The sequence below is a fragment of the Pongo abelii genome, chromosome 22, assembly GCF_028885655.2.
Source record: "Pongo abelii isolate AG06213 chromosome 22, NHGRI_mPonAbe1-v2.0_pri, whole genome shotgun sequence".
NCBI classification, from domain to species: Eukaryota; Metazoa; Chordata; class Mammalia; order Primates; family Hominidae; genus Pongo; species Pongo abelii.
Window position 1 is genome coordinate 46,765,172 of NC_072007.2, and position 13,038 is coordinate 46,778,209.

The following is a 13,038-nucleotide window of genomic DNA, read 5'->3' on the forward strand; positions in this document are numbered from 1 at the left end:
CAACACCCATTCTTTCTGGAATCTTCTTCATTTCAGAAAATGGTAATGCTCTTCTTCCAGTCGATCCAGTCCCAAGCCTTGGCATCATCTTTAAAGCATCTTTTTTTTTTCCACTCTGCATGCTTGGCCATCAGGAAACCCTATCAGCTCTACCTGCAGACCCATCCCCATCTCTTCCCACCTCTCCACTGCCACCACCTAGTCCGGACCCACATGGAGGCTACCTGCCTGGATTGTCACCATCCATGCTTCTTCTGCCTGGCAGTGGGGGACAGGGGGACCAAGGCAGGGAGGCAGGATGGCGTTGTGGCCAAGTGTGGGGCTTTGGGGCCAGGATTTTTGGGTGCAAATTCTGGTGCTATCTTTGGTTTATTACTATCAAGAACTTGATTGTTATTATACACATTTCAAATTGTGCTGTAGTTTTCAAATTATTTCCATTTAGGACCACAGTGGTTGACATGAAAGTGGGATTTCTGGGACATTTCAGAAGCCTTTGATTTCAAAAGGCTAAATCCATGAAACCAATTAGGGCGTGTTGTCCACGAGAGGAAACAGGTGCTTTCAGTATAGGAGGGGGCGGCTCCATCTCGGGAAACAGCTTCCCAGAAACTGCCTGGGAAAAAGGTTACTTTTTCTCCAGGGTCCTACAGGGTGGAAGATTCCAGTGCCTATTTAAAGGGAGGGACGACGAGCACTGGGAGCTCCTAGGCTGTGAAGGCATCAGGCCTGGCAATCAGTGGGAAACCAGGGCGACCCCAAGGACTGAAGACCGACGCCCCCTTCCCTTCTAAGTCTAGGGCCTCCCTTAGTGCTGGGCCCCTGAGACCCTCTCAGTGCAGGGGAGGGGACCAGAAAACATGGTTGACTTTAATTTACATTTTTTCCCCATAATGACTTTAGGTCTCTCTGGATTGGAGCCAAATTTGATTTGATTAAGAGAAATAAAGAAATGCAGCATTCTTAATCCATAAGAGTCATGCTGTAAATTTATGCCTGTAACAACGGTTTTCTGGAACACATGAGTCAGACTCATGTTCCCTTTTCAGTCTGAAATGTGGGGTTGTGCGTTGTACCTCCACAAGGAGATCATGCTTTTGTTGAAACAACCTTGGTTTAGAAATCCTAGTCCCAAAGATTTGGGTGGATACAGGCATCTCTCATGGCCAAGGTTGTAATGTGGCAAAGAGGGGCTCAAAGGACCTGAGGAATGGCGAGAGCCAGAGAAGGGAGAACTGGGTGCTGCATTCTTACACCTGCTTCCTGAGTGTGGGAACCAAGGTCTTACGAAGGTCAACTTCCTGTCTGAGCTGGTCAGCTTTCAGATGACGGAGCCACGCATATCCCTTCCTGTGTGCCAGTTCCTGTTTCCCATGGGATTCCATCTTGGCCCTCTGGGTCTGACATCACCTTTCATCCAATCCAGCTAGGACCATGAAGCAATTCCCTGAGTTATTTGGATATAGTCTGGACATAAATGTGCTTAGATTATAGGTCATGTGTCTTCTTGAGTTAATGTATTCACCCCTTGCCTACCTGTCTGGGTTCAAATCCTGGGTCTTTTACTCACTTGCTCTGTGACCCTGGGCAAGTAACTTAATCTCTTTCTGCTTTAGTTTTCTCCTTTGTAAAATGGGGTTAAGAATAATATTTAGCTAGTGCGGTGGCTCACCCTTATAATCCCAGCACTTTGGGAGGCTGAGGCAGGAGGATTGCTTGAGCCAGCCCAGAAGTTGGAGATCAGCCTGGGCAAAACAGTGAGACCCTGTCTCTACAAAAAAAAAAAAAAAATTAGTCAGCTGTGTGGTGGTGGACACCTGTAGTCCCAGCTACTCAGGAGGCTAAGATGGGAGGATTGGTTGAGCCCAGGAGGCTGGACTGCAGTGAGCTGTGAATGAGTCACTGAACTCCAGCTTGGGTGACAGAACAAGACCCTATCTCAAAAAAGCAAAACAAAACAGAAAAAAAAATACTATTTATCTCACATTGGATCAAATTAGTAGATGAAAAGTATGCCTGATACATAGTAAGTGATCAATAAATTGTAATCACTATTACTTTCACCTGAGGAGGAAAGAGAGCCATATGTTATTTTAGTAGTGACAGAATTCAGAGAAAGAGTTTGAAAAAGTTGTTTTTTCATGGCAGGGTGCAGTGGCTCGCTCTTGTAATCCCAGCACTTTGGGAGGCCAAGGTAGGCGGATCACTTGAGGCCAGGTGTTCAAGAACAGCCTGGCCAACATGGTGAAATCCCGTCTCTACTAAAAATACAAAAATTAGCGAGGCATGGTGGCAGGTGCCTATAATCTCAGCTACTCAGGAGGCTGAACTGGGAGGATCCCTTGAACCTGGGAGGTGGATGTTGCAGTGAGTCGAGATTGCGCCACTGCACTCCAGCCTGGGTGACAGAGCAAGACTCCATCTCAAAACAAAAAGAAAAGTTATTTTTTCTTTCATTTGTAACAGGTGTATTAACTAGAATAACTTCATAAAACGCTTTCTGGATGGTGCCCATCAAACAAAGAGTATCATTCTGTTGGTAGAAAATTGTTTTTCTCCTCTTTATGGATTCAGATTTATTCCTTTTTTATAACTTAAAGAATAGATGACAACTGCTTGTTTCATCCTAAATAAATGAGGACCTCTCAGATCTCAATGCCTGGCCTAAATAGCATGGCAGATCCCAGCCTCCTCAGTTTCTCTGTAGTCAGTTAAAGGCCAAGATGTGTGGCACCCATTCCTTCCAGAAGAGTCAGCTGTTGCCTGGGGTCTGGAGGTTCATACAAAACAAACAAGAAGCCAGAAGCAGTGGCTCATGCTGGTAATCCCAGCACTTTGGGAGGCTGAGGCAGGAGGATCATTTGAGGTCAGGAGTTCAAGACCAGCCTGGCCAACATGGTGAAACCCCATCTCTACTAAAAATGCAAAAATTAGCTGGGTGTGGTGGTAAGCACCTGTAGTCCCAGCTACTTGGGAGGCTGAGTCAGGAGAATCACTTGAACCCGGGAGGTAGAGGTTGCAGTGAGTGGAGACTACGCCACTGCACTCCAGCCTGGGCACACAGGGCAAGACTCCATCTCAAACAAACAAAAAAGAAATATGTAAGTATGTGTACAGCTGTTCCTTAAATCCTCCACTCTTCAATATTGTTAGGAGGCCCCTGAGAGATTTCATCACAACATAGTCTATTAGGTATAAATGGCAGAGCCTAAAGCAATCAGAAGAGGGCTGCCTGGTGGGCACATGTTACCCGTGTGAACCTTGGCCGGTGGAGAAGCAGGTGCCTGACCCACTCAGGCCAGGAGGAGGCACCAAGTCAGGAGAGCATTAGCAGGCCTCAGGCCTTGCTGATTCCAGGGCTCTGGGCTGTGGGCTGCTTGGCCTGCCCTTTCGACACCAGTTCTCAAGCCTCTTGACCACTGTACTAGAGCCTCCCTGGCACTGACACCAGGGTCTCAGCAGGCCACACAAGCGAGCCTGGCCAGCTGGCTGCATGCCTGCCACTGACCCACTGCAGCTCTTCCCTGCACACAGTGACTGCTGGAACTCTGACTCCCAGACCGCTGAGAATAGAGGGACTTCACGTGACAACCCCTCTGTGTGTAGGTCTCAGGCCAAGCCCTTCCATGGAGTGAGCTGTTTCCTTCCACATTCAGAGCCTCAGGTTCGGGACAGAGGCATGAGCAGGTGCTGTCCAAGGTGGGCCAAGGACATGAGCCCATGTGGATGTGAGAGCAGGCCCAGGCTCCCTGGGCGGCTGGGGTGTGTGTGTCACCATGTGACTTAGATCACAGCCAGCAGGGATCAGCAGTGTTCTCAGAGCCATCAGGCCTCCCCCAGCTTCCGAGACATTTTTCGCAGCTGCAGGAACAGCCACAGATGCTAGGACCTGTTCTCATGGCAGCCAGTACTGGCCACCCCAGAAAAGAAGCCAGTGAAGTCCCAGTGGGGCCTTTGGGGGGCAAGCGGCGCTCCTAACTGGGCTTTTTGCCAAAGCCTAGAAAGCTAAGACACCGGCCATGTTTCACTCCGTTTTTCCTTTTTTTTTTTTTTTTTTTTTTTTTTTTTGAGACAGAGCCTCACTCTGTCACCCAGGCTGGAGTGCAGTGGTTCAATCTCGGCTCACTGCAACCTCTGCCTTCTGAGTTCAAGTGATTCTCCTGCCTCAGCCTCCCAAGTAGCTGGGATTACAGGCACCTGCCACCACACCCAGCTAATTTTTGTGTTTTTGTAAGAGATGAGGTTTCACCATGTTGATCAGGCTGCTCTCAAACTCTGACCTCAGGTGATCCGCCCGCCTCAGCCTCCCAAAGTGCTGGGATTACAGGCATGAGCCACCGCACCCAGCCCTGTTTCCTTCTGACTCTTTTTTTCTTACCAGTGGGGACCTATTGCTCACAGGAAGAAAACGACATCGTCCTTATTTTGTGACTTCTGGCAACTATCTTTTTCCAAGGAAGCCCCTTCCCTTCTGCCCTGCCTCTGAGTTCAAGCCGGGATGCAGCTCCTAGTTTTCAAGCGTCTCACAGATGGAGATCAGCCCCGTCCTCCTCCGACATCCCCACCCCGCATTGGAGTCAGGACTCCACGGTGCTGTGGTCAGCATGGCTGCACGGTCCTGCAACCCTGAGCCCCAGTGGGCTCTGACTGTGGTTACCAGCACCTTAGGAGACAGAATAACAGTCTGGAAGCAGAAACAGATACTGTCCATTTCATAAACAGCCACATCCGCAAGGTTTATTCCTGGATCACAAACCAACCCCACTGACCAAACTCCCAAGTCACTTTATATTAAACTTGTTATCAAATCACCCACATAAATACATATAATAAATATAAAAACAGACAGGATTTTTTTTTTAGTCTTTGGTATAGAGAGCTTTCTCCTCCTCTTATTTCCCCCTCCATCCCTGTGCTCTAAAGACATTTCCTCGCATTCACATTATTTCCTTGGATGCAAAAGTTGCCCAGAAGTAAACTTTGTGCTGGAACCCCTGCCTCCATTGACAGTCCCGCCGGGGACCCAGCCCACAGCGGCCCAGGGGAGAAGCAGGCCGTGGGGACTCACACGTAGTCGTTCAGCCTGTACCCGCTGTGCGTGGCTGAGGTCACTGAGGGGGCCCGATTGTCTTTGTAGGCAGCTGGTGGCTGGTAGGCAGGTGCGGTGTTTGCAGTGGTCGTGGTGGCCCTGGGTGGGGCCTGGTAGGGCCTGTAGGGTGCCTCATCCTGGCAGGACAGGCAAAGCAGGGTGCCACCAATAAGCGAGAGGGACGAGGAGATGAAGCCCAGGTACAGGGCCTGGCCAATCTCGAACTTCATGCCACTGGGCAGCAGCGGGTTGTAGAAGTTCTGCACCACGTCGTTGGTGGTCCAGGAGACGGCCACCATGCACAGGAGGCCGGCCAGGATGAAGAGGGTGCCGCCGAGGATGGCAAAGGTGGTCTTGGCGGGTGTGCCCTTGGCGCAGCGCGTGCACTTCATCCCAATGACTGCACAGGCGCAGGCTATGCCCGAGAGCAGGCAGGAGATGACCATGAGGGCACGGGCAGCCTGGAGGTCTTGGGGCAGCGCCAGCAGGGACCGGTAGATCTGGCACTGGTAGATGCCCGTGCTGTGCCACACACACTCCATCCAGAGCCCTTTCAGGTAGGACACGGCCGTGAGGATGTTGGTGCCCACGTGCGCCGTCCTCCGCCAGTGCGGCAGGATGGTGGTGATCAACGTGCCCACCATGCCCAGGAAGCTGAGCAGGAAGCCCAGGAGCTGCACGGCCGTGCTGGCCATGGTGTGGCTGCCTGCCTAGGCCAGCCGGGCAGCTCCCTGGGCCCTCGGGGTCACGCCGCTCCTCAGGTGCCAGCCGGAGCCCTAATGAAGCCGAGGGAGGCGGGAGCAGGGAGAGAAAGGAAACGGGTTAAAGATTATCTCATGCACTTATTTCTGTCACCGAAACCAAGTTTTTCATAGGCGGTTGGTGTGGCAATTAGCATGTTCTCAAAAATAGTTTCTGAGACTTCACTGGGTGGGAGAATAACTGCTTTCCTGGGAAGGCAGGATCTGAAGGGATGACAGGCGGACGCTGCCCTCAGGGAGGGGCTCCAGCCACCTGCTGGAAGTTCTGCTTCTGTCCACCCTTGAGCGCTGCTGCTGCATTGGCATCTCCTGTCCTTCCTGGTTCATCAGTAACCAGGAATAACAGTTGCTAAATCAACATGTGTTATTCATGCCTTGGACTGACAGTGCTAAGGTGTGTGCCAGCTGTGACTTAGAATATAGCCCTGGGCGGTTGTCAGGATGAGGGGTTTTCTGAAGTGGGCAACTTCCCTACCCACGTGCTCAGGCAGGGAGAGGTTTAGTCCCCTCGGCAGGTCAGATGCTGCCTTCAGAATTCCGGAGCTGGATGTGACCTAGAGATTGTCAGCTGATGCCGGGGCAGGAATTTCCAAGGTCACAGCTCCTCAGGAGCTGCAGCAGGAGCACGGGCCAGCATCCCTCCTCTCCAGCACGGACCTCTGCTCCCACCACGCTCCCCATTCGCTATGCCCCCTTGTGACTGGTGAGGGCTGTCCGAGGGTAACTTTATTATAAAACAGAGGCTGCTACCTGGCTTTCAGGGATATGGGAATGCCGAGCCCTTTCAAAGTCTTTTAAAGAATTCTTAGCATACCAAAATCCAGGACACTTTTTCGGGACAAGGACCCAGCACCTATATAGGGCCAGGCATATAGAAGACACTGGGGGCCGGGCGCGGTGGCTCACGCCTGTAATCCCAGCACTTTGGGAGGCCGAGGCAGGCAGATCACCTGAGGTCAGGAGTTCAAGACCAGCCTGGCCAACATGGTGAAACCCTGTCTCTACTAAAAATACAAAAATCAGCCGGGCATGGTGGCAGGTGCCTGTAATCCCAGCTGCTCAGGAGGCTGAGGCAGGAGAATTGCTTGAACCAGGAAGGCTGAAGTTGCAGTGAGCCGAGATCGCGCCACTGTACTTCATCCTGGGCGACAGAGTAAGACTCCGTCTCAAAAAAACAAAACAAACAAACAAACAAAAAACACTAGGAAATATAGAAGGAAGGAAGGAGAGAGGGAAGAAGAGGAGGAGGGAGGGAGGAAGGAGAAAGCAAGGAAGGGGGAGCACAGAGAAAGGAAGGAAAAAAAGGAAGGGATGAAGGCAGAAAGGGAAGGGAGTGGAAGTCTTGAGTGGACCACTAGATTTTCTCTCCTGCCTGGGGCAGGCAAGGTAATCAGCAAGACCGTGCATTAGCAGTGAGCCTTAGGAGGTCCCGGCCCTGGCTGCACCCATCCAATGGGCAACCTGGGGCTCAGCTTCTTTTTTGGTTCTGAAGGGAGAAAAGGGAAGCGTCTCTGCTGATGACAAGTCACTTCAGCGTCCCAAACCGGCAAAGAACTCAGTAGGCAAAACCTGCTTCTTCTTCTGCAGAGAGCTGAGCCTCAGTTAAGCAGTGCAGGCTGCAGGCAGGAAGAGTGGGGCTGCGGGGTGTTGCCCATGAGACCCTGGGACATTGTCAAGAAATCCCCAGCGGGGCTCGGCGTCTCACGCCTGTAATCCCAGCATTTTGGGAGGCTAAGGCGGGTGGATTGCTTAAGGTCAGGAGTTTGAGACCAGCCTGGCCAACGTGGTGAAAACCTGCCTCTACTAAAAATACAAAAATTGGCTGGTCGTTGGTGGTGCGCACCTGTCATCCCAGCTACTCGGGAGGCTGAGGCAGGAGAATCGCTTGAACCGGGAGGCGGAGGTTTCAGTGAGCCTGGATCGTGCCACTGCACTCCAGCCTGGACAACAGAGCGAGACTCTGTCTTGAAAAATAAAATAAATAAATAAATCCTCTACTAGATGTAAATCACTTGGTGAGTAAATAATTAATAACTGATGCTTCCACTGGGAGTCTAAACCATCATCTTGCTAATTTAAAAACATATACTGGGTTTAAATGCTTTGGCATTGTAGGAGGTAATTGGTTCCATCCTGGTGAATGAACAAACAAAGATAAATAATAACAAAACAACGTGGTGCCTCACAGGACACGGAGTGGACTGAAGGGGTGTCCAGGTGATAGGGTTTGGATTTGTGTCCCCACCCAAATCTCATGTTGAATGGCAGTCCTCAGTGTTGGAGGAAGGGCCTGGTGGGAGGGCGGACCTCCCCCTTGCTATTCTTGTGATAGTGAGTGAGTTCTCACGAGATCTGGTTGTTTAAAAGTGTGCAGCACCTGCCTGCTCCCCTCTCTCTCTTCCTCCTTCTCCGGCCGTGTCATGCCTGCTTCCCCTTTGCCTTCTGCCATGATTGTAAGTTTCCTAAGGCCTCCCCAGCCACACTTCCTGTACAGCTTGTCAGAGCCAATGAAGCCTCTTTTCTTTATAAATTACCCAGTTTCAGGTAGTTCTTTGACTCAGGTTGCATTGCGAGAATGGACTGATACACCGAGTATTTTCCTGCTGCTGTTTTTCTGCTGCTACTTTGGATGACTATTTGTTCACAGCCCAGAATTTGCCACACGCACTATGCAAGATGCTGGCTTTGCACAAAGCCTTTCTTCCCTCCACTCAGCAAGCACTCACTCTGTCCAGGGGCTGGGGACACCATCACAGTCCCTGCTGGTCAGAGAAGGACAGCAGCCGGCTGTCCTATGGTCACTGCCCTGGGGTAGGTGCTGGCAACAAGGCCAAGGTGGCCACCTTGATAGGCACAGCCAGAGGGGGTGCCAGCAGACCCACCCTACACCCTGAGCACACCGATGGCACCAGCTGACTGGGCCTGAGCACGGTTTGAACACTGACACATTTCCTAGTTTATTCCCAACAACCTAATGTGGCAGTGACTGTTACCATCTCCTTTTCACACATGGGGAAACGAGAGGAGCAGAGGATGAAAGTTCTATGCCTGGCCTGGCTAGTGTTCTCCTTGGTGTCATTTCCCCTTTAAACACTACCTGCTTCAATGACATAGGACTGAAGTTAGTGTAAGGGCTGAGGGATGGTGTTAGCAACAGATTCTCCTTCCCACAGAGATCTCAGAACAATGGCCTTGCCCCTTTTGCAGTGGTTTGGGCAGCCAGGGCAACCAACTACGCTGCTTTGCTAGGGACTGAGGGGTTGCCCAGAACAGGGACCTTCAGGGCTGAAACTAAGACAGTCCCAAGGAAACCAGGACCAGAGGCTCCTCCAGGTTCCCAGATCTCTGAATAGCCTCTGGGATCTCTCCCTGCCCTGCTTTGAGGCTGCCTCAAGGCTGACGGCCACACAGGGTGTCCCTGGTCCAAGCATAATGGGGCTTCTTGCAGCTCTCACTGTCAAGGTCAATAATTAAGTATACAGACCCTAAAGAATGTGGCATAAAAGCCAAGCCCATTAGGCTAGGCAAGTGGACCAGAGGTTTATTGGAGGTCTAAATATTTATGGAGAGCAATGATGGCTAATTTTAGAAACCATTAGGCTGCTATTTTTAAACGTGTGCTATAAGGATTTGCTAATTTAAGAAGTGAGTGTTAATGAGCCCCCAACTCCCAGACACCAGCTCCCCAACCTGCTTTCCTCCTTCCTTACCAGCAGCTGCTACTGGCATTAGGTAATAGTTCAACTTTCCCGCAACTACTTTTCACTTTGGGGCCTTTCAAGGGAAAAACAACTTTAAATGAACGCATCTCCCTGGAAGCCACATAAAATTCCTCCCTGATGCTCCGGAAGCGCCTTGCCCTGCAGGGCTGTTTGTATAGGAAGGAACTTGCCCAAGCCTGGCCTCCCAGGGGGAGCAGCCCATGCAGGGCTGAACTGGTGTTCACCTGTGGGCTACCATTTTCCTGCAGCCACGTGTGTGCATGTGGGAAGATTTGCTAGAGAGATACGGGTCCAAAACAAATAGGGTTCCAAGCATCAAGCTCTAGAAAGCCCTCGACAGACTGAGTGGTGGTGGGAAGGCAGAATCTAACAAGATGTGTTAGAGGAATCAGTGCTGGGTCCTGCATTTGGATTCACAAAACCCCAAAAGTACAATCCTGGGTGGGGAGTATGAGCAGGATTTAGGGCTGAGTTTCCCAACGACGGCATCTTGGAATGCTGCATTTGCAGGATGTCTTGTGTGGAGGACACAAATGTCAAATATGTTTAAGAAAACCTGCGTGACTGTAGGACTTCTCATAGCTGGAAACGTGTCAATGTGCATTGTGACTCTCCCAGAAAATGTCTCATGTGCAGCATCCGCTAAACTTATTTGACTAGAGAAACCCCCCCGCACCTCCTTTACCAAAGAACAATTTGCAATGAAATCACTTTGGCACAATAACTTCGACTTGGCAATGGTGAGATAGAGTGGGTTGCTGTATTAGTTTGTTCTCATGCTGCTATAAAGAACTGCCCGAGATGGGTAATTTATAAAGGAAAGAGATTTAATTGACTCACAGTTCCACAGGACTGGGGAGGCCTCAGGAAACTTACAATCCTGGCAGAAGGTGAAGCAAACACATCCTCTTTACATGGCAGCAGGAGGGGAAGAATGAAGGCCGAGCCGAGGGTGAAGCCCCTTGTAAAACCATCAGATCTCGTGAGAACTTACTCACTATCATGAGAATAGCATGGTGGAAACCACCGACATGATTCAATTACCTCCCACTGGGTCCCTCCCCACAACATGTGGGGATTATGGGAACTACAATTCAAGATGAGATTTGGGTGGGGACACAGCCAAACCATATCATTGTGCCCTGGCCCCTCTCAAATCTCATGTCCTCACACTTCAAAACACAATCATGCCCTTCCAACAGTCCCCCAAGGACTTAACTCATTGCAGCATTAACTCAAAAGTCTGAGTCCAAAGTCTCATCTGAGACAAGGCAAGTCCCTTCTGCCTATGAATCTGCAACATCAAAAGCAAATTAGTTACTTCCTAGATAGAATGGGGGTAGAGGCATTAGGTAAATACCCCCATTCCAAATAAGAGAAATTGACCAAAGAGGCTACAGGCCCCATGCAAGTTCGAAATCCAATAGGACAGTCATTAAACCTTAGAGTTTTTGTCAGCTTCATCCCCAGCAGAGAGAGTATCAGAAAACGACAGAGCTGTAAACAATTTTGAAAATCTGTGAAAGGCACTTGTGAAATGCCAGAGCTGCTATAGGCCTTTCCAACTGGCTCTGGTTTCAGGATCATCAGCCCTGAAGGGAGAGGGTTTTTCTGTGTGTGTCCATTATAAACTTTTATGTTGTCTCCCTCTGTTTTCTCTGAGCTATGTTTTTCTTTAAAAAAGCAGGGTTCTGGAGCACACAGTAGGGTGCCCTCATTTTGCTCACCTCCTGGCCCACCTAGACCCCAGCTGCGTCAATTTTGGCTCCAAATTAATCATCATTTCAACAGCAGTGGCCATGGGGATCGCCTGGCCAGGACTGAGGGGTGGACGTGTTGTTTACCAGCCTGTGTCTTGACTGCCTGGGGTCCCTCCCTGGGCATGTCTGTTTCATCCTTCACTTTGTCCTATCTTCTGAAGTCCTTTCTCTAGTTCTTCAGGGTGTGTGCACGGGCCTCTGTCAGTCCAGGCTTCTTGGAGGGGTACGGGGGTGGGACGGGGCCACCCTATCTCACCATTGGTCCAAATGACTGTGCCAAAGTGATTTTACTGCAAGTTCTTCTTTGGTAAAGGCGGTGGTGGGGGGTGTCTCTAGTCAAATAAGTTTAATGGATGCTGCATATGAGACCAGGCTTCTTGGAGGGGTGCAGGGATGGGATGGATGGGGTGTTTGAGTCCCTTACTCTCCTTAACCCTCAGCAGTCTCACCTGCTACTATCACGTCATCCCTTGCAAAATCAGCCCCTGTGATGAAAGCTTTCCTATGGACATGCATTGCTCCGTGGCCCTTGTCTACCCACCTTGGTGAAAGAAATGTCAGCCCCAGATGGGAGGCACGCAGGTCATCAGCGGGGAGCTGGGGCACAAGCCAGGTGTGGTGGAAGTTTCTTTACCCAGAACTTCCCTGAGCCCTACTGTGAAGGTAGAGAGTTGGAGGATGTGGCCACCAGTGCCTCTTGCCTGCCATGTGGTCTGAACGGCTCTCAAGATGTTTGGGAACGAGCCATTATATATGTTTGCCCTCAAATGCTCTGACATGATGTTGGGTCCATTATAGAAACAGCGTAAAACTTGATTTGCTTTCTGTAAACTTATTAGAGAAAAATGAAGTGTCACCTTCAAATGAGCATAGTCATTGACCCTTGAAATAATGAAGAGTTGCTTCAACGTTGATGTTCAGCCACTTAAGAAAATGTCTGGTTCAAAAACTGAATGTCCTCACTGTCACCCCAACTAAATGGCCTCTTCATTACTGTCTAGCTATTTCATAAATGCTTTAGGCTGGGGATGGTGGCTCACACCTGTAATCTCAGCATTTTGGGAGGCTGAGGTGGGCAGATCACCTGAAGTCGGGAGTTTGAGACCAGCCTGGCCAACATCATGAAACCCCATCTCTACTAAAAATACAAAAATTAGCTGGGTGTGGTGATGCATGCCTGTAATCCCAGCTACTTGGAGGCTGAGGGAGGAGAATCGCTTGAAAGTTGCAGTAAGCTGAGATTGCACCACTGCACTCTAGCCTGGGTGACAGAGTGAGACTCTGTCTCAAACAAAACAAAATAAACAAACAAAATCATAAATGCTTGAATTTAGGAACTAAAAATAAACTCAAGGGAGATTTGGATTCATTTAGATGAAACATATTAGCAAAACTACCCAACACAGAGAAAAGAAGGTAACTCTTATGCTATGATGTATCTGCATGAAATAACTTCAACTAATATTACTTTTTTCTTTTCTTTCCTTTTTTTTTTTTTTTTTGAGACAGAATCTTGCTCTGTCACCCAGGCTAGAATGCAGTGGCATGATCTCGGCTCACTGCAACCTCTGCCTCCCAGGTTCAAGTGATTCTCCTGCCTCAGCCTCCTGAGTAGCTGGGATTACAGGCTCCCACTACCACGTCCAGCTAATTTTTGTATTTTTAGTAGAGGTGTGGTTTCACCATGTTGGCCAGGCTGGTCTTGA

General features: G+C 49.9%; 1 protein-coding gene across 1 annotated transcript in view; it reads right to left on the reverse strand.

Annotated features, from left to right (window-relative positions):
• Positions 1 to 4,683: 4,683 nt before the first annotated feature.
• Positions 4,684 to 13,038, reverse strand: part of CLDN14 (claudin 14) — an 81,698-nt gene continuing 73,343 nt past the window's right edge. Inside the window, exon 3 of the mRNA XM_024239458.3 lies at positions 4,684 to 5,865. Within this exon, the coding sequence (XP_024095226.2) occupies positions 5,065 to 5,784 (720 nt within the window). The 5' untranslated portion in view covers positions 5,785 to 5,865 and the 3' untranslated portion in view covers positions 4,684 to 5,064. The remainder of the gene's footprint in view (positions 5,866 to 13,038) is intronic.